Raw genomic sequence first — 21,183 nt, 5'->3', positions numbered from 1 at the left:
TAAGATTTCACAGTCAATGATTTAATAAGATTTACGCATGACAGAAACATAAATTTTGTTGGAATCTTTTTCAATAGCTATTGTAAAAATTCTTGTTAACCGAAAACTATTTCAAAAGTCTTAAGTTAATATATGAATAATCAATTTTATATTTCAAAATATTGAATCCAAGGGCAATAACTCTGTTTTCATTAAATTATTTATGAAGTCCATTGATTATGCGATAAATTTCCTTTATTTTTCACAAACATTTTGTATATTTTTTAAAGCAACAGTATAATGAAATTGTTTTGAATACTATTATATTGTTTTAACCAGTTCTTGTGAATTTTTGATAATGCTGTTCAAGGAAAATAGCAATTTTCTGATGTTGATACAGGTATATGTGTGCTAATTGATAAATTTTTTTATTAATACCACAACATAGTTATTTTATCATTTTTTTTTTGTTACTAATATATATCATTAATTTGAAGAATAAACAATCAAATATAAGATTGAACCTATAATTTTAGAAGGATGGAATTACCTTAAAATCAAAAAAATTGCATTAATGCCTTGGAATAATTTCATTTACAAAATCAACAACATAAAACCCTCATGAAGAAAGTATCAAGTGCTCCATTGAGATTTTTTTTTACATATCTATAAACCATACACATACACCCTCGCCCCATTTATAATGAATATCATATACATGTATGTTAACTTTGATTCAAAATCATTATCATCTACAAAATTTGTCATAAGGAACATTGAAAACAGTCAGATGACAAACTCTTATAAGCTTTACTGAAGGCTGCTACACCTTGGGCCTGATTGTGTAACTAAATCCCAGTTTTAATGTTTCCATCACCACAATCATAAAAAAGCCAAATTTTTAAACCAATTTTATTCATATTGGAATCTTAAACATGTATATACACAAGACATGCACCTGACATGTACGTGTATTGTACATACATCCAATACACAACATGTAAAGTCAAGAATGCAAAATTCTATTGAAATACTTTTTTTTCTTTGCACAGAGCTTTTTGAACTCACTTAGGGCATTTTACATAATTTGTTTGATAATGAGCAATGCCTGGTGTATATCGTATATATATTATATTGTGGTATATTGTACAGTCGTATATTGCATATCTGTTATACAGTGTATACCTATTATCGATTGCATGACATTGCTACAGAGTTTATAAAATAAGAATCAAACTGACTGACAGTGAAGAATTTTCCCATGATTGATTTATTTACAAAATATGTATAAAGTAATTAATAACTTAACCAGATTCACATTATAAATCTAAAACACAGACATTTTTATGTCACTCAGAACAAATGGACATATTGTCCTCGTGTCTGGGTTACACCTAAATACAAAAGATAAAATAAAGAAGTTAGCAATCAAATTCACAGCTGCTAAAATCCTGTTTGTTTATGCAAAGCGACTTCAAATTACTGAAGCCACAAAATGACAATTACCAGTTTACAATACATGTATGTATTGCCACTCCACATTATCACATTGTAACTATAAAGCAATCTCCAACCCACCCACCCACACACCCCCACCCCCAGCTAAGACTGTTCATTGTAAATAAGTGTATTGGTAACCTTTTCATAAAAGGAAATTTTTCAATGAAGTTTTCTAACATCAAGTGGCTGGAAATTTTCCAGTGACAAATTTTCATAGCTAGTCTCTAAAACCATACAAAAGACAAAAATAAAATTAAGTCATTAATCTAATTAAGAGGATAAATTGAGGAGACTGAATAAAGAGCATTCTGGTTCAGCAGGTAAATATTTCATGTTTATATAATGGAGTCTGTCAGATGGCATTATCACAGAATAATCCAAGTGCTCACTGATGAACATCATGATGCCATCATAGCTTCTGCTTCCTGGCGATTTTTCTGAGGCTTTTCTATTAAAAAAAAAAAGAAGCAAATAAGTAATGTACTGTTAACAGATTCTAAGGTTATTTCACATAATTGGATGTACTTTACATGTATATGGTATAGCTAAATGCATGTAAAAAAAATAGTGTTTAAAAAGACAAGCTTTATTTAAAACAAAATATGCATTATTTTCTTTCCTCATTCTACATGTTACCTATTCATCATTACAATATTAAAATTCAATCAATATAATTCAGAGCAAACATTTTTATTTAATTATCTGGCATTATTAGATCTGATGATTTGGACAGAGAGCCAAAGTTCTCTCCCTTTACAGCATGAATAGTCTGTTCATCGACCGTTCTTAATTCTAATCACATGACCAGAGATTGATATTTACATTAATTTCCAATGTTTTTGCCTTTTAATATCTGCTCTACTATCTACATACTATCTCTACGTGTTATCGAGTGATGAAGGTAGCAAGCATTGCAGAAAAAATTCATAACCCATGTTAGCAGGTTATGCAATTTTTTTCTGCAATTGATTGCTACCTTCATCCCCTGATAAAACAACAAAGGAAGGCATTTCATTGTTTATACTCATATTCTTATGTATATTTTAAAAATATAAACTAGATTTAAGTACTAAAATACCATATCATTGACCCATTCATCACTTTAAACGGAACAGCAAATACACCCTTTGACATTGACAACAGGTGGTACTAAAAAACCTGGTCTGGAAGTTATAAAACTTTTACCGTAGGCATCATCATACTCAAACTCAGCAATGTTTGTTTTGAGTACAACTCTGAGCAAGCTCCAAGCATACTCGAAAATTTTGAGCATGCACTCCATTTGAGTATGAGGATAATGTTATAAAGGTTTTATGACCTTCACTTTTGAGTATAAGTATGATTTAGATCACGGAGTTTGAGTCTGAAACCATGCTCAAAAAAGTTTTATAACCTCCAGGTCTGATTGAACTAGTTTGCAACAAACATGTATTCCTTGTCTACGATGAAAGCAAAGTCAATTTCAAAAGAAATAAATCAAGAGAAAGATTCAGTGAATGTAAATATTTTCTCATGAATGTGCAGCAGTTATGAACGACAAGCATATATAAATATAGTATAATGTACATCTATTTTAATGGCTGGGAATTCCGACACAAATGAAAGGAGCATGAGAATAGAAGTAGCGTTAGCATTTCATGAATAGTATGTCGGTGTGAAGTAGTGCAGTTTATACTCTCATGTACATGTATTTTCAAAAATGAAGTTTATTTCTTAAATATTCCTACCAGGGATTTTCAATAACTTTATATATAGATTGTATATATTATACCTTTACGTTTTTCCTCTTGAATTTCAGGTAATTCATCAGTTGGAGCTTCAGGTAACTCCATCTAAAACAGAACACAACCACCTCGTATAACACAACTTCTTTCTCATTCATTTTACACTAGATATGAGAATTTGCAGTAACATTGTCAAATCAAAGAACTAATGAAGTTTTTACTTGGGAAATTTCATCAAGCTCTGCGAGAACATCCTCTTCATCTTGTTCTGTTAGGCCGCCTGACAGCAGCTCGTCTATCTCCTACAATTCCAGCGCACACATTTAAAACATTTACAATTTTGTGAAAATGTGTGCTATTTACTCAGCCTATATACTTCTGATGCTTCATGGGAGCATATTTCTCAAATAATACTTGTACATGTATACAGTGTATTCATTTTCGCATTTCCAGAATCACACAGGATCATAGTGAAAATGTGTGCTATATACTTCCTATGCTTCGTGGAAGCATATTTCTCAAATGTAATTGCAAGTGTGAATGAGTGAGTGTAGATTACAGTTTGTATGTTTTTATGTATAAATGTGTTGAAAATATGAAAATAAAACATTAAAAAAAAATAAAATTCTCAAATGATACTTGTATATTCATTTTCAGAATCACACAGAATCATAGTGTGGAGCTGTTTGGTGCGGTCATTAAGTGCTACTATCTATCACTAATACAATGCATCTGGTGGCAGCAAGGTTTGTAATTACCGTTAACAAAATGAACATGTAAATTGAAGTACTTCGGGAATGATTCTATGGTTACACTTACTCTCTGATAATCAATAGATTCTCTGGTGTCATCCATTATTTTCTCAACATCTTCAAGTGATAAGATCTGAAATAGGAGACATCTTTATTATAATATATTGTATTTTATTATACTTTCATGTAAAATACTCGAACCTAATTGGTCGAGAAGCATTTGAAAAAACATATTGTTACCCTCTGAGAACAGAAAACACGCGCCCCAGGGTGATAGTATCTAGCAACGGGTAACAGTACTTGACAACGGGTGATATCATAAAAAATTCTCACATGCGTCAAATTTATGCGCGTATGGTTTGCCGTAGATTGCTAGATGAAGTCGTTTGAGCGTTTGTAATAAACGCGAGTACCCGCATCAAAATACGAAATATCGCATGACAGTGATTGATTAAATGTCAACAGACGCAAGTTTTTCTGTTTTCCAGTTTACATAACATTCAGTATAATAAAACAAATATTGCATGTAGTTGAGGGTAACATTGAAATTTTCACCCCTCGGTTGACAATGGTTTTCTCGGGGTGAAAATTTTCAATGTTACCCTCAAATACATGCAATATTTATATCATATCACATTATGTCCATGTTATATCATATAACATATTACATGTTTGTATCATATTATATCATACTACATTATGTTCATATTATATCATACTACATTATATCTATATTATAGCATATTACATTATGTTCATATTATATCATATTACATGTTTGTATCATATCATGTCATACTACATCATGTTCATATTATATCATTCTACATTATGTCCATGTTATATCATATTACATGTTCATATCATACATTATGTTCATATTATATTATATTATTCACTGTAACATAATTACTCACGTCGTGTAACTTTTTGAGGGAATTATTTCCCACTTTCAAGCCCTGGACGACTTGACTCTCAATTTGAGCAAATTCTAAATCATGAACCTACAACAGAAATGAAATCATCATTTGAATTCTATTTTTAGAATCTAGTACAGGTGATTATAATATATGGCCATGGCTCTTCCCTTCCTATTGAATGCTATAAATTTTACCATCCGTTCTATGTTGTCTAGTTGTCCATCTGTTTTTTCTATCAGTGATTCCTGGAATTTCTTCTTCCTCAGCATTAGCTTGGCCTTACTGTTAATAAAAAGTCACATGTAAAAACATAAGAATGTTACCACAAATCTACTTGTTTTGTTCTACTTGTTACAATGATATCGAATTCTGATAAAACTGTAAATTATTGTATATATATATATATATATATATATATATATATATATATATATATATATACACTGAATGAAATCAATACAATGTATATATATATATATATATATATATATATATATATATATCCTGTCTTTCCTAAAATAATGTAAGTTTACATGAAAGTTAACTTAAACATGTTAATTGCTTGCATATTTTGCTACAAATTTCTAAAATATGTATCTTATTGTACTGATTTTATGATATTATCTAATTCTATTTTTAAATTACATCTCATAATTCAAATTGAATACTGCTTCTTCCTAAAAAATATTATATATCATATGGAAATTTATACGCATTGCGAAAATTACTAAAATATTTTAGTGTGTGACACAAAACACTGAAGGCCAGACATCTAAACTCACTTCTTTTTCCCATCTTTGAGCAATGATTTGGCAACTTCTCTGTCTTTTGCAATCTGTACCACAATTTTCTTTTGATACTGTTTTAGTTTGTCTCTCTGTTGCTTCAGTTGCTGCATGAAGGAACAATAACCACAGTCTCTTTATAATATTTAACAGGTTTAGCTACACTAGTGTGTATTCTGCACATATTCTCTTCAGAGAAGTGGACAGGCATAGCCTAACAGGTTGGGAACACTTCCCCTATGGCGAGATCTTCTCGCTAAAATGCAATTATCCCTCTTTAGCGAGAAAGTACACATTACGGTAACCATAAACAGGTGTTTTGGTGTCATTATTCAAAATAATGGCAAATTTCGTGCAATGCTGAATAAGTACGACACACACTTAGCATGACGCGAATTGTCTCTATAAAATTTACAACACAGTCAAGAAATTTCATATCAAAGTTGCTGCGTAAGAAGGGAAGTGTTTTTGTTTTAATTAATAAATTTGCAGAAGTATCAGACATTTTAGTACTTTTTCTTCTTTTCACGTGAAACACGAAGAGATGTACTCCATGGGTGTTTTTCTCGGTTGTACGGGATATATTTACTCTCGCTAGAGAGGGATAATCACGTATAATTCCAATGTTATTCCTTACAATTGTTTTGATTGGACAAAAATAAAGCTGAACAAGAGTTTATACATCAATAAATCCGAAAACACGATGTATTCATACACGCCTGAAAACAAATAACATAGTGCGGGGAAGTTTATTCAAATTTTTGCAATTGTTAATAAGTGGATGAATTGGAATTATAAGAATCAAACATTGTTTTTGAAGAATTTATCAATGTGTAAACTCCGGATATTTTACTAACAAACTTAACATAAAAGTGCTTTGTACTTTTATTCAGTTTGTGAGTAAAATGTCCAGAGTTTACACATCGATAAATTCTTCAAAAACAATGTTTAATCCTATATTTAGCGAGAATATCTCGCTAATTAGGGGAAGTGTTCCCGACCTGCCTAAACCATGCCAAAGAGAATACATTTACTTGTGCAGCCCCACCCAACGTGGCTAACACACTGAATCAACTGACTGTATAAAAGATAATTGGATCCATTTTGAATTAAAGTTAGATAAACCAATATAGGTATAAAAGTTTTGGTACCCATAAAAAACTAATTTTCAAACCAGACAAACACATAAACAGAGTAAATTCGAGATTACAGGTAGTCTATCTAAATGTAACTTACTAGAATGGCTTTATCTTGCTCTGTAACTTTAGATTCTGCTGGTTTGGACTTCTTTTCTTTAGAAAACAATCCTCCCATCTCTGAAACTAATGTATTATGTTTTAATTCGGGATTATCATCACCGTATATTATTTTTTAAAATATATTTTCAATCTCGATCCCGATTAAAATTCATACGAGGCAATGCGGGACGAAGAACATAACGTGATTTGTGGACAGTATAATATGAACCCGTGCACCTGGTATTTCAAGATTTGTCAAGTTTTGAGAACATTACCGCTATTTATAAGTTTTATGTTTTGTTTTAATTTAACTCACCTGGGTCGAAGGCCAAAGTGATTTTTTTTTTTCAAAATTAAAACAATATTTTTGTAGCATACATTGTATACATATGCATGCAGATATGATACATCGTATGGCATGAACCTATGTTATTCTCTAGAACCACTGAACCAAAGGAAACTTAATGGAGGTAGCTCCACCCTCGGCCCTCATGTGAATTGTTCAAATTGGAAAAACAAAAGAAATATCAACATCAGAAAATTGTACATTTTCAATAATAAAAATGCATAAAAACAATTTTTCAATGTCAACAATTTTTTAAAAACCCTACTATTCTGGAAATATGTATAAATGAATTGTGGGTATCGGGGATAAACAAACAGTATAGAACATACCAACATAGGAGTTATTGCCCTTGACAACATTTTCTGAATTACAACTGATTTTTTTTAATTTTATGGAAAATATTAACTTTTTCAGTATCAATAATCTACCAAATTTTGTTTATTTTATCCAGTGAATAAAATTCCTCTGAAAGACATATTTCTATCATACACAAAATAAAGACATCTCACTGAAGCATAAAATATCTCAGACATCTCACGAAAGCATAAAATATATCAGACATCTCACTGAAGCATAAAATATATCAGACATCTCAATGAAGCATAAAATATCTCAGTCATCTCACTAAAGAGCATAAAATGTTTCAAACATCTCAATGAAGCATAAAATATCTCAGTCATCTCACTAAAGAGCATAAAATATTTCAAACATCTCAATGAAGCATAAAATACCCCTTGTACACGTAGAGAGAAACTACGTTACATGACATTTATTGAGCTATAATGATATAACTAATGTACAAGCTGAAAATGTCCTTTTACATGTAAATGATCATTTTACAGATTGTTACAGATATGCTTAGGTGCAAGGCTTTCATTCTAGCTGTCTTTAGCGCATGCATTCAGATTTGTTCCTTATCCACTCCAAATCTGTACAGAACACTGAAGAAGAACGGATTTCACAGGTATATTTACATTAACAGGTTAAGTTTGCAGGTTATGTTGACTTATACAGGTTATGTTGACTTGTACAGGTTATGTTTACAGGTTATGTTGACTTGTACAGGTTATGTAGACTTGTACAGGTTATGTAGACTTGTACAGGTGATGTTGACTTGTACAGGTTATGTAGACTTGTACAGGTTATGTAGACTTGTACAGGTTATGTTGACTTGTACAGGTTATGTAGACTTGTACAGGTTATGTAGACTTGTACAGGTGATGTTGACTTGTACAGGTTATGTAGACTTGTACAGGTTATGTTGACTTGTACAGGTTATGTAGACTTGTACATGTTATGTTGACTTGTACAGGTTGTGCTGACTTGTACAGGTTATGCTGACTTGTACAGGTTATGTAGACTTGTACAGGTTGTGCTGACTTGTACAGCTTATGTAGACTTGTACAGGTTGTGCTGACTTGTACAGGTTATGTAGACTTGTACAGGTTATATTGACTTGTACATGTTATGTTAACTTGTACAGGTTATGTAGACTTGTACAGGTTATGTTGACTTGTACAGGTTATGTTGACTTGTACAGGTAATGTTGACTTGTACAGGTTATGTTGACTTGTACAGGTTATGTTTACAGATTATGTTGACTTGTACAGGTTATATTGACTTGTACAGGTTATGTTGACTTGTACAGTTTATGTAATTTATTGATGACTATCTATATTATAGGGATCTCTTCACTAAAATTCTGATTCCAGCCTCGGTAATGGAGACTGGATGTGAGTGTTTGATAGAGGAGGAACTCCCACCGGGGCTGTACATAGATCCTTACGAATTGAAGAATTACAGGGAGAAAGGAGGACCTCAGGTAAGGGGCGCAATCTGACAAGGGGAACAACTGTCATTGTAAACAGGAAACACAAGTATAGTAGACATTAGATTAATTTTCCAGTGGGTTAGTATTCACAAATGAACTAATTTTTATAATGTAAAAAAGACACCTTTTTTCTCAAAAGAAAATGTATATTTTCCCAATATTGATCGAGTTATAAAAAAAAAATCAGTAAATTGATATACTGGTATGAATAATAAAGCACACAAATGAAAGAGAGAAGGAGAGTCAGTTTGATAAAAAAAAAAAACCTGAAACAGTTACTATTGTTACTACCAAAGGAAAAATGACAACAGAATATCTAAAACCTGTAAGAAATCAGACACACTATTCGAGCAACACCATCTAAACAACTAAAGTGCTTGTGATTCTTAGAAAAATCAGTCAAATGAATTAAAAAATGAACTTATGAATGAATCTAGCAGCAAGAATGTTGCACAGAAAATTTGGTTAAAGGAAAATCTGTAGAATTTTGGATCATTAGTTACATAAGACTTGTACTTTTGATGGCTTAACATTTTCAGTAATTTATTTATTGGCCGGGTTGCACAACTGTCGGGCATCCCTGTAATAAGGTACCTACTTTGTGTAACTGACTCCTCTCACACCTCTAACTTCATGTTCCTCAAACTTTGTACAGGTGTTATGGATACATTGAAGTTGTGTATGTGTCTTTTTGAAAGTGATCAGACATTTTTCGAAAAATTTACATGTAGTTGAACCTAGTCATTTTTAGCTCACCTGAGCCAAAGGCTCTAGTGAGCTTTTCTGATCAAAATTTGTTCGTTGTTGTCTTGTCGTCATAAACTTTTCACATTTTCATCTTCTTCTCCAGAACCACTGGGTCAATTTCAACCAAACTTGGCACAAAACATCTATGGGTGCAGGGGATTGAAGTGTTCAAATGAAGGGCCATGCCCCCTACGAAAGGGAGATAATCACAAAACTGCAAAAATAGGGTGGAGTCATTTAAAAATCTTGTCAAGAACTACTTAGCCAGAAGAGATGAAATTTACATGAAAGCTACCTGACATAGTGCAGATTCAAGTTTGTTAAAGTCATGGCCCCCGGGAAAGGTTGGGGCCACAATAGGGGATCAAAGTTATACATGCGAATATATAGGGAAAATCTTTAAAAATCTTCTCAAGAAACACTGGGCCAGAAAAATTTACATGAAAACTTCCTGTCATAGTGAATGGTAAAGTTTGTTAAAATCACGGCCCCTGGGAGTAGGGTGGGGCTACAATAGGGGATAAAAAATTTTACATACAAATGTATAGAGAAAATCTTTAAAAATCTTCTCAAGAACCACTGGGCCAGAAAAGTTTACATTTACATGAAAGCTTCCTGAGATAATGCAGATTCAAGTGTGTTAAAAATGGCCCCTGGAGGTAGGTTGGGGCCACAATAGCAATAAAAGTTTTACATGTGAATATACATAGGGAAAATCTTGAACTATGGGCCAAGGTGACTCAAGTGAGCGATGTGGCCCATGGGCCTCTTGTTGCAATCAAATCCTTTTACAGCATTTATTTGACATCCTTCAGACCTTGTACAGCTGTTATGGAAGCATTGAAGATATGCATGTGTCATTTTGGAAGTGATGGGGCATTCTTTGAAAAATTTACGTGTACATGTACATGATGTAGTTAAACTCTGCCATTTTTAAGCATGGTACCTACTTTGTGTAACCAACTCATCTCACAGCTTTTACTTAACATTTTTCATACCTTGAACATTATAGATGACATGATAAAAACATTGAAGATATACATGTGATATTTTAAAAGGGCATCTGTCTTTTTTAAAAATTCTACATTTGATATGTCATTTTTTCACACTGTTTTGTACTGCTGTCTGTATGATAGATGACATATTTTAAAGCAACCCGGCCATCTCTGTTCTTGAATCGATTTTTCATTTTATTCAGAAATATTTTTGATAAATTGATACTCAAGTAAAAAGTGTTACTTCTGTATTGATCGTAATTGAGGTAAGGGAATTTGATTGGTAAATGAAGTTTGGTATCATTCAATAGCTCTCGTTACAAATATGTGATATGGATGCCTTCAGAAATCCCATTAATCAGAAAGATAAAAACTCAATATAAAAACTTTACTTTGCTATCTACATTTGTCTTGGGCAGGTGACAACAGTAAAATTGTTTAATCAAAAAAAAATTTTTTTTTTACATGTGTGTGGACATTCTATAAATATTATTCAGTTTCCTGAGGTTTAATGAATACAACTTAAGTTTTATTTTTAATTTTCAGTTCAACAGCCCAGCAGTAAACACTGAGAATCCAAAAGAGTTATCTACAAGTTTGAAATTTATAATTTACCAAGAATTTTCAGTTGAAGGATCGGAGTATGTAACCAATGTGACGATCCCAGTCCATGTGCGCTATCATCAGCCATCGTCAGAAGGAAGTACATCATTCATACAAATACAGAACCCACACATTTATCTTCTCTGTCATCGTGAAGGTACGCCAAGAGTTGTGTCTTTCCTTCGATAAATTTTTAATTAGTAAATGTCAGGATCGATTCGTTTTAGTGTCTGCTATTTCAACTTAGGTCATAAAGTTTTGAATTGCTTCACACAAGGTATCTGGAAACTTAAGGTCAAATCCAAATGACAGGTAAACTAAAGGTCAAAGGTCAAGTCTGTCATCCTTGGTAAAAGTTAATGTTTCACAAACATGTCAAACTTTAAGTGTTTTAAGTTAAGAGTTCCAGGTATTGTATATGCACTTTCTTACACAGAAAAACTTCTCTTATAATGAATACATATACTTGTACATGTATCTTAAAAGAGTAAAGTCATTAAACACTTAAATATTTGGATAACTTAAGAAATACTGTAAAAGTGGATAAATAACGAGATGATGTTGATTAGTTCAGAGAAAGCATCACCACCGAGGGCCGAAGACCCGAGTTGAGGATGTTTTCTCAGATCTATTCAACATCATCTCATTATTTATCTTACTTAAAAATTTCCCTTAATTTAGCCCAGGCTGATAGAAACCATTCAACTATTCACTTGTTGAAAATACAAAGCACTCTGAACACAGTCAGATGACAGATATGGTCTGTTACATGGAACTATTCATCTATTCAACAGTATAATGCTGTCTATGAAAAGGCTCTTACACAAGTTCTCACATCATTTCATGAAAGAGGGAAAATGGATTCAGTTGATGAAATTTTCTTACACAAATCAAATCTAAAGAGGTTAGCTATGGTGAGGATATCGATACTGTTCTCAATGATATTATTTTTGGATTTAGAATCTGAGAGAAACAAGAGGCCCAGGGGCCTTATAGGTCACCTGAGTATCATGTAACAACCTTAATGTTTGAATTAGGTTTGTGTTTAAATATAAGAATTTTACTTTTGGATGGAAGAAACATTGAATAGCTATGTGGTCAGCCCCGCCTTTGCACCAGAACCCCTGACCCAGGGGCCATAAATTTCAGTTTTGAAAGAAGCATCCTTGATCATCATTATCATACTATTAGTTTGTCTACTTAATACCCAGCAGCAGAGGAGAAGATTTTCAAAGAAATAAAATGCATTTTCACTATATGATCAATAGGGCCCCACCCTAATACCAGAACCCCTGACCCAGGGGCCATGAATTTCACAATTTTGAAAGAGGCATCCTTGCTCATCATAACCATGCTATTGGTTTGTCTACTTAATACCCAAGGACAGAGAAGAAGATTTTCAAAGAAATAATGCATTTTCACTATATGACTTATAGAGCCCACCCTGGCACCAGAACCCCTGATCCAGGGGCCATGAATTTCACAATTTTTAACAAGAGGTACTGTGAGCAATGCTCACTAAGAATACCCCCCGCTTACCCCAATCTCCCAAAGGGTGTTGGTAATAGGTGTAAACTACCTCTTTTCTGAGTGTTGCTACTTCGATGTCCAGAAAGGATAACGCTTTAGAGCCCGGAAACCATATTGCTACTTCAATGTCCAGTGCACGTGACCTTTGACCTTTTGACCCCAAAATCGATAGGGAACATCTTCATCCCATGGGTAGTCCATATATATGATATGGTGACTGTAGGTGGAAAGGATACCGCTTTAGAGCCCGGAAACCATATTGCTACTTCAATGTCAAGTGCGCTTGACCTTTGACCTTTTGACCCCAAAATCGATAGGGAACATCTTCATCCCATGGGTAGTCCATATGTTTGATATGGTGACTGTAGGTGGAAAGGATAACAGTTTAGAGCCCGGAAACCATATTGCTACTTCAATGTCCAGTGCACTTGACCTTTGACCTTTTGACCCCAAAATCGATAGGGAACATCTTCATCCTATGGGTAGTCCATATGTATGATATGGTGACTGTAGGTGGAAAGGATAACACTTTAGAGCCCGGAAACCATATTGCTACTTTGATGTCCAGTGTGCTTGACCTTTGACCTTTTGACCCCAAAATCGATAGGGAACATCTTCATCCCATGGGTAGTCCATATATATGATATGGTGACGGTAGGTGGAAAGGATAATGCTTTAGAGCCCGGAAACCATTGCGTCTACAGACGGACGGACGGACAGACGGACAACCCGATTCCAGTATACCCCCCCCCCCCCACAACTTGTTGCGGGGGGTATAAAGAGGCATCCTTGCTCATCATTACCATGCTATTAGTTTGTCTACTTAATACCCAGAGACAGAGAAGAAGATTTTCAAAGAATTTCTACATTTTCACTATATGACCAATAGAGCCCCACCCTAACACAAGAACCCCTGCCCCAGGGGCCATGAATTTCACAATTTTGGTAGAGGGCTCAACGCTCATTATAATTATGCCCACAGTTTGGCTTCTTGATGTCCAGGAGTAAAGAAGAAGATTTTTTAAAATTACACTCATTTTGATGGTTTTTGCCCCACCCCTCAGGCCCCAGGGGGGCAGGGACCACGAATTTCACAATTTTTGTTCCCCTCCACCCACAGATGCTATATGCCAAAATTGGTTGAAATTGGTTCAGGGGTTTCAGAGAAGAAGCTGAAAATGTTCAAATGTTGACGCACGACGAACGACGACGGACAAAAACAGATAGCAATAGGTCACCTGAATGAATTCAGGTGACCTAATTAAAGTTCACTGTGTTCAGCAAACTTTGACCTGATAGTGATATACATGTATCTGATGAAGAATTGGGAATGGATTCAAACAGAGTTTAAATGAGTCCCAAGTAGAAAATACTAGTATCCATCTTTGAAAGATAAAAAAGAGAATATCTGTCTTTTTGAGACACCTATTTTGATGCATCTTTGCACCTTCACTCGAAGACCAAAACCAGCTAAAGACAAATGATACACAGATAAGCTCATTGGAATAAACATAATTTCTAAACTTGAGATAAGCATGTATAAAACACTGGCTTAGTGGAATTTTCATTAAAAAAGAGCAACTGCAGCCACCAGGATGTACGCCGCTAATTGTCTGATGAAAAGAGCAACTGCAGCCACCAGGATGTACGCCGCTAACTGTCTGATGAAAAGAGCAACTGCAGCCACCAGGATGTACGCCGCTAACTGTCTGATGAAAAGAGCAACTGCAGCCACCAGGATGTACGCCGCTAACAGTAACTGTCTGATGCAGTCGATAAGTGACGGTGAACAGGATCAAGAAGCGAGTGACGTTTACGCATGGGATTATTCATGCATGTAAAATGCAATGCCTTTCAATGAACATGATATAAGTAACTCTGTGGATATATCAGCTGTGTGTACTGCAAATCAAGAAATGTGTTTTTTCTATGGAATTTAAAATGTAACAAAATTTATGTGTCATCTTTAGTTTTTTCTTAATATTTGAAAGCTTTAAACCAACAGTTGAATAGTTATCTCTTCAACAGTAAACTGTTTACTAATCAACAGTTTAGTCGTTGAATAGTTAACTATTCTACAGCCAAATGTTGAATAGTCAAACTTTTCATTGACTAAACACAATGGATGACGTCACTGAAATTTTTTAAGCTGGGGTTAAATATGCATTTTTCACGTTCAACATTATGCATTGGGAAAAAATACATGGTAACTGAATATATATTATATCAAATATTCATAAGTATACGTGTGGGGGAAATTTACGCACTTATTACGTGACCGCGTAATTAGTGTAAATTTCTCTCCCACATGTAAATAACCACTTTTACAGTACACCAAAATCAGAAGAATTATAATGTTACAATAAGAAAATGAAAGTAAACATTATGTTCAGCATGATCTGTGTTTTAAGACTATGTACCAATTGTTTATCAAAATGATCCACTTATTGTGGTGAAATGGCATCACTTCAAGAGGGTTGTACTGTACAACAAAGCAGGTTCTACTGTATTATTAAGAGGGTTCTACTGTATAATTAAGAGGGTTCTACTGTATAATTAGGAGGGTTTTACTGTATTATTAAGAGAGTTCTACTGTATAATTAAGAGGGTTCTACTGTATAATTAAGAGAGTTCTACTATATAATTAAAAGGGTTCTACTGTATAATTAAGAGTTCTACTGTATAATTAAGAGGGTTCTACTGTATAATTAAGAGAGTTCTACTGTATAATTAAGAGAGTTCTACTGTATAATTAAGAGGATTCTACTGTATAATTAAGAGGGTTCTACTGTATAATTAAGAGAGTTCTACTGTATAATTAAGAGGGTTCTACTGTATAATTAAGAGTTCTACTGTATAATTAAGAGGGTTCTACTGTATAATTAAGAGAGTTCTACTGTATAATTGAAAGGGTTCTACTGTATAAATAAGTGGGTTCTACTGTATAATTAAGAGAGTTCTACTGTATAATTGAAAGGGTTCTACTGTATAAATAAGAGGGTTCTACTGTATAATTGAAAGGGTTCTACTGTATAAATAAGAGGGTTCTACTGTATAATTAAGAGAGTTCTACTGTATAATTAAGAGGGTTCTACTGTATAATTAAGAGAGTTCTACTATATAATTAAAAGGGTTCTACAGTATAATTAAGAGTTCTACTGTATAATTAAGAGGGTTCTACTGTATAATTAAGAGAGTTCTACTGTATAATTAAGAGGGTTCTACTGTATAATTAAGAGAGTTCTACTGTATAATTAAGAGGATTCTACTGTATAATTAAGAGGGTTCTACTGTATAATTAAGAGAGTTCTACTGTATAATTAAGAGGGTTCTACTGTATAATTAAGAGTTCTACTGTATAATTAAGAGGGTTCTACTGTATAATTAAGAGAGTTCTACTGTATAATTGAAAGGGTTCTACTGTATAAATAAGTGGGTTCTACTGTATAATTAAGAGAGTTCTACTGTATAATTGAAAGGGTTCTACTGTATAAATAAGAGGGTTCTACTGTATAATTGAAAGGGTTCTACTGTATAAATAAGAGGGTTCTACTGTATAATTAAGAGAGTTCTACTGTATAATTAAGTGGGTTCTACTGTATAATTAAAAGGGTTCTACTGTATAATTAAGTGGGTTCTGTATAATTAAGAGGGTTCTACTGTATAATAATCTTTTTTGTAGACACACAGAAGACCATTAAAATGGAAACAAAGAAAACAAAGAAATTTCCTTGTAGTAGTAATCCTAACAAAACCTGTACATACACAGAGACGGTGTATAAAACGGTGAGTTATAGTAGTAATCCTAACAACACCTGTACACACACAGAGATAGAGTTATAGTAGTAATCCTAACAACACCTGTACACACACAGAGATAGAGTTATAGTAGTAATCCTAACAACACCTGTACATACACAGAGATAGAGTTATAGTAGTAATCCTAACAACACCTGTACATACACAGAGATAGAGTTATAGTAGTAATCCTAACAACACCTGTACATACACAGAGATAGAGTTATAGTAGTAATCCTAACAACACCTGTACACACACAGAGATAGTGTTATAGTAGTAATACTAACAACACCTGTACATACACAGAGATAGAGTTATAGTAGTAATCCTAACAACACCTGTACAGACACAGAGACAGTATTATAGTAGTAATCCTAACAAAACCTGTACATACACAGAGATAGTGTATAAAATGGTGAGTCTTTAAAAAAACCACCCCTTTCTCTCTTTTAGCCTACACAAAATTGTACATAGGCAAAGATAGCATACAAAACAAGGAGTTAAAATCCCTTCCCTCCCTCTCTCTTCTCTCATGCAGCACTCAATACAAAACCGTACAATGACAGAATTAGCATCTTAAAGATAAGTCTCTCTTTTTATCACTTATGCACACATGCATGCACACACACACATTTCTCTTGTATGTAATCTACTCATGGATAAAAGTATCATACAACAAAGCTTTTAAGTTTTAAAATGAGACTCAAAAGTTTATAGATTGAATGTATTTCTTTTTTCAGGATGCGGACAGTGTAGGGTTTGAAGTCCCCGTGGGAGACCTCCGTCACCGGACCACTGTTGTCGGTGTGACTCTGCTGCTGACATTAAGTGGATGTTTTTATTTGTCATCAAAGATTCTTTACAAATAAAGTTTGCATCCGATGTATATACTGTCAAGTTTACCTGTATTTCATCTGTTAATCTATAATATATCAGTGAGTGGTACTAGACCAATCTAATTACCTACCCCCCCCCCCCCTTCTATAATAAATTCGTCAGTCAGACAACTATAAGAGAGTGACATGGTGGTTTTAATCAGACTGGTACTAGACAACATTGTATGTAAAATATACAAACAGAAACCAGATATAACTCTAGGGAAAAGAATTTATTTGAATGTTGAAAAAAAATTCATTGTATGATCATGAAAGATTAGGCCTACTGCATGTATTTATTTGCAAATACATTGTATTTACATTCACTGAATCTTTTCTCTTATTTCTTTTAAAATTGACATTGCTTTCATCATAAATAATGAATACATGTTTGTTGCAAACTAGTTTGATCCGGCTTAAAGGTTTTAGTTACCACTGTCCACATAATCATTACCAAATATGAAGCATCATCATTCTCAAAAGTTGCATTGGCTGTTCCGTTTAAAGTAACGAAATGGTCAACAATATGATATTTGAGTACTTAAATCTAGTTTATATTTTTAGAAAATACATAAAAGTATAAACAATAGAATGTCTTTTTTGGTGTTTAATCACGTGATGAGGTAGCTAGCTTTGCAGAATTTTTTTTCATAACCTGCTTATGCAAAGATATGAGACCCAGGGCCACAACACTCACCTGAGTCACCTTGGTCATGCAGTGCTCTTCAGAAGATTTAAAAGATATTTACCCTCTTTAATCCCATTGAAAATTTGACCCCATATTATTACCCTAACCTAGTTGCACAGCCATGGCTTAATGGACTTAAATCCACACAATATGGAGAATACCTCAAAATCAATATAACTAACATGGCCTCCTTGTTCTGGAGAATAAGAGTTTAATAAGATTTTTTATCCCCTATTTTAACCTCACCCTAACCCAAAGGTCCATAAAAAAATTGAATTCATATTGATATGGTTTAGTGCATGGCTCTGCTACTCTTGAAAGTATTTTTTTCAATTCCTATATTCTCATGTAAAACTTAGATTCCCCATTTAAGCCAACCGTAGTCAAATATGAAACGTCTCCTCTACATTGGAATGCATGTATATAAAATATGAGGAAATTTTCAAAGATTACATATATTCCAATGTAAAACTTTGATACCCAAACGAGGCTACATCCTATCCCAATCTCATTAAAATTAGATCCTTTGATCTGCTTGCCTAAGATCGCTTCTTTGTGCAATTTTTGATTGCATACTATCCCAGGCAATAATTTGAAGAAATCTGAATCTGCAGTATCTGAGGATACTTGCTTTTTTTGTTTGTTTTACTTTTTTCCGCCACACTCAACATTTTTTCAGTTATCTGGTGGCACCCAGTTTTTTATTGGTGGAAGAGAGAACCCACCTTCCGAAAGTAAACTTTCTCACCGACGTGAGCAGGATTCAAACCCACACCAACCAGAGGTGAGAGGCGGTGTGATTTTGAGCGTGATCGATGCTCTAACCACATGGCCATGGAGGCCCCCTTGCATAATAATGATGACAAATCGTGGCACTGCTCATCTTGAGAAGATTTTTTAAAAATTATATAAAATTCCCAACCTATTGCCATGTATAAATTGGATCTCCTATTCTCCATTCTACACCATAGGGCCATGATTTGAATAAACTGAAATCTGCATTGCCTGCAAATGACTGCATGTTGATGACTATTAGCGCTGCTGACCTTGAGAAGATTTTCCGCTAATATGAAATTTTGTTTCCTATTGTGTCCCAATCCTACCCCTCATAGTCATAACTTAATAAACAAACTTGAATATGTCCATATAACTAGTTATGGCCAGTTCTTGAGAAGACTTTAGAGATTTTCCCTATATATCCTCATGTAAAGCTTTGATCCCTCACTGAAGACCCACCCTACTCCTGGGCGCCATGATTTTGTCAAACTTGAATCTTCATTATGTCAGGAAGCTTCCACATAAGTCAATCTTTTCTAGCCCAGTGGTTCATGAGATCTTTAAATGACCCCACTGTTTTGCTTTTTTAGCTCACCTGAGCATTTCTGATCGCCTGTTGTACGTCTGTTTGACTAAACTTTTTACATTTTCGACTTCTCCAGAACCACTGGGCCAATTTCAACCAAACTTGGCACAAAACATCCTTGGGTGAAGGGATTTCAAGTTTGTTCAAATGAAAAGCCATGCCCATTTCAAAGGAGAGATAATCACAAAAATGGGGTGGGGTCATTTAAAAATCTTCTCAAGAACCACTGGGCCAGAAGAGCTGATATTTACATGAAAGCTTCCTGACATAATGCAGATTTAAGTTTGTTAAAACCATGACCCCAGGAGTAGGTTGGGGCCACAATAGGGGATCAAAGTTTTACATGCGAATATATCGGTAAAATCAGCTTTTCTGGCTTAGTGGTTCTTGAGAAGATTTTTAAAGATTTTTCCTATATATTTGTATGTAAAACTTTGATCCCCTATTGTGGCCCCATCCAACCCCTGGAGCCCATGATTTGAACAAACTTGAATCTGCATTATGTCAGGAAGCTTTCATGTAAATCTCAGCTTTTCTGGCTTAGTGGTTCTTGAGAAGAAGATTTTTAAAGTTTTTCCCTATATATTTGTGTGTAAAACTTTGATCCCCCCCTTGGGGCCCCATCTTATCCCCGGGGGCCATGATTTGAACAAACTTGAATCTGCACTATGTCAGGAAGTTTTCATGTAAAAATCAGCTTTTCTGGCTTAGTGGTTCTCGAGAAGAAGATTTTTAAATGACCCCACCCTATTTTTGCATTTTTGTGATTATCTCCCCTTTGAAAGGGACATGGCCCTTCATTTGAACAAACTTGAAAGCCCTTCACCCAAGGATGCTTTTGGCCAAGTTAGGTTGAAATTGGCCCAGTGGTTCTGGAGAAGAAGTCAAAAATGTGAAAAGTTTACAGACGGACAGACAGACAGAAGGACGTCGGACAAAATGTGATCAGAATAGCTCACTTGAACCTTCGGTTCAGGTGAGCTAAAAATGTCTTATTGTTCACACATTTAATAACCGATCATTTTGGCCCCATAGATACCAAAACCACTACCCCTGGGATCATCAAATTTACAATTTTGGTAAAGGACTACCTGTTCTTTCTAAATATCTATGTAGTTTCAATTTAGTATCAATAACAATAAAGAAGTTGTTATTTAAGTGTTTTACACATTTATAAACACTATATACAAAGTTTGGCCCTGCCCTGGGGTCAGAACCCCTACCCTGGGGATCATGAAACTTACAATTTTGGTAGAGGCCTTCCTGATATACATTCCATGCATTTAGTTTTTCTTACACGTGCGGTTCTTGAGAAGAAGATTTTTGAAAATTGGTCAATTTTGGGCAGTTTTTGCCCCGCCCCTAAGGCCCCAGGGGTGCTGGAGTCCTGATATTTACAATTTATGTCCCTCCTTGTCCCAAAGATGCTTTAAACCAAATTTGAAAAGGATTGGACTGGTAGTTATTAAGAAGAAGTTAAAAATGTTCAATTGTACAACACACAACGG

The 21,183-nt window shown here is 34.2% G+C and overlaps 2 protein-coding genes across 3 annotated transcripts; one reads left to right on the top strand and one right to left on the bottom strand.

Annotated features, from left to right (window-relative positions):
* Positions 1-877: 877 nt before the first annotated feature.
* Positions 878-7,065, bottom strand: LOC125670936 (charged multivesicular body protein 6-A-like). The gene is made up of 8 exons (XM_048906384.2): positions 6,897-7,065; positions 5,658-5,767; positions 5,070-5,157; positions 4,873-4,959; positions 4,023-4,088; positions 3,425-3,505; positions 3,251-3,311; positions 878-1,927 (listed from the first exon to the last, which is right to left on the bottom strand). The coding sequence occupies exons 1-8, from the start codon at positions 6,972-6,974 to the stop codon at positions 1,878-1,880; spliced, it is 621 nt and encodes a 206-aa protein (XP_048762341.1). The 5' UTR covers positions 6,975-7,065; the 3' UTR covers positions 878-1,877.
* Positions 7,053-17,635, top strand: LOC125670935 (phosphatidylinositol-glycan biosynthesis class X protein-like). Of its 2 annotated transcripts, XM_056162210.1 has the most exons (6): positions 7,056-7,138; positions 8,087-8,208; positions 8,928-9,066; positions 11,364-11,577; positions 16,633-16,736; positions 17,490-17,635. In XM_056162210.1, the coding sequence occupies exons 2-6, from the start codon at positions 8,099-8,101 to the stop codon at positions 17,616-17,618; spliced, it is 696 nt and encodes a 231-aa protein (XP_056018185.1). In that variant the 5' UTR covers positions 7,056-7,138; positions 8,087-8,098; the 3' UTR covers positions 17,619-17,635. The 2 variants fall into 2 exon arrangements, with proteins under 2 accessions (XP_048762340.1, XP_056018185.1); XM_048906383.2 differs by lacking the exon at positions 8,087-8,208 and having other exon boundaries at positions 7,053-7,138.
* Positions 17,636-21,183: the final 3,548 nt, after the last annotated feature.

The sequence above is a fragment of the Ostrea edulis genome, chromosome 4, assembly GCF_947568905.1.
Source record: "Ostrea edulis chromosome 4, xbOstEdul1.1, whole genome shotgun sequence".
NCBI classification, from domain to species: domain Eukaryota; kingdom Metazoa; phylum Mollusca; class Bivalvia; order Ostreida; family Ostreidae; genus Ostrea; species Ostrea edulis.
Note: the sequence above shows the minus strand (reverse complement) of the source record. Positions and strands in the feature narration are given on the sequence as shown.

Coding starts and splice junctions, on each gene's coding strand:
- LOC125670936 (XM_048906384.2), bottom strand. CDS start 6,974: ATGGGAGGATTGTTTTCTAAAGAAAAGAAGTCCAAACCAGCAGAATCT. Junction 5,158..5,657: donor CTCAAAGATGGGAAAAAGAA/GTGAGTTTAGAT, acceptor TTTTATTAACAG/TAAGGCCAAGCTAATGCTGA. Junction 4,089..4,872: donor CCCTCAAAAAGTTACACGAC/GTGAGTAATTAT, acceptor CTCCTATTTCAG/ATCTTATCACTTGAAGATGT.
- LOC125670935 (XM_056162210.1), top strand. CDS start 8,099: ATGCTTAGGTGCAAGGCTTTCATTCTAGCTGTCTTTAGCGCATGCATT. Junction 8,209..8,927: donor AAGAAGAACGGATTTCACAG/GTATATTTACAT, acceptor TCTATATTATAG/GGATCTCTTCACTAAAATTC. Junction 16,737..17,489: donor CAGAGACGGTGTATAAAACG/GTGAGTTATAGT, acceptor TTCTTTTTTCAG/GATGCGGACAGTGTAGGGTT.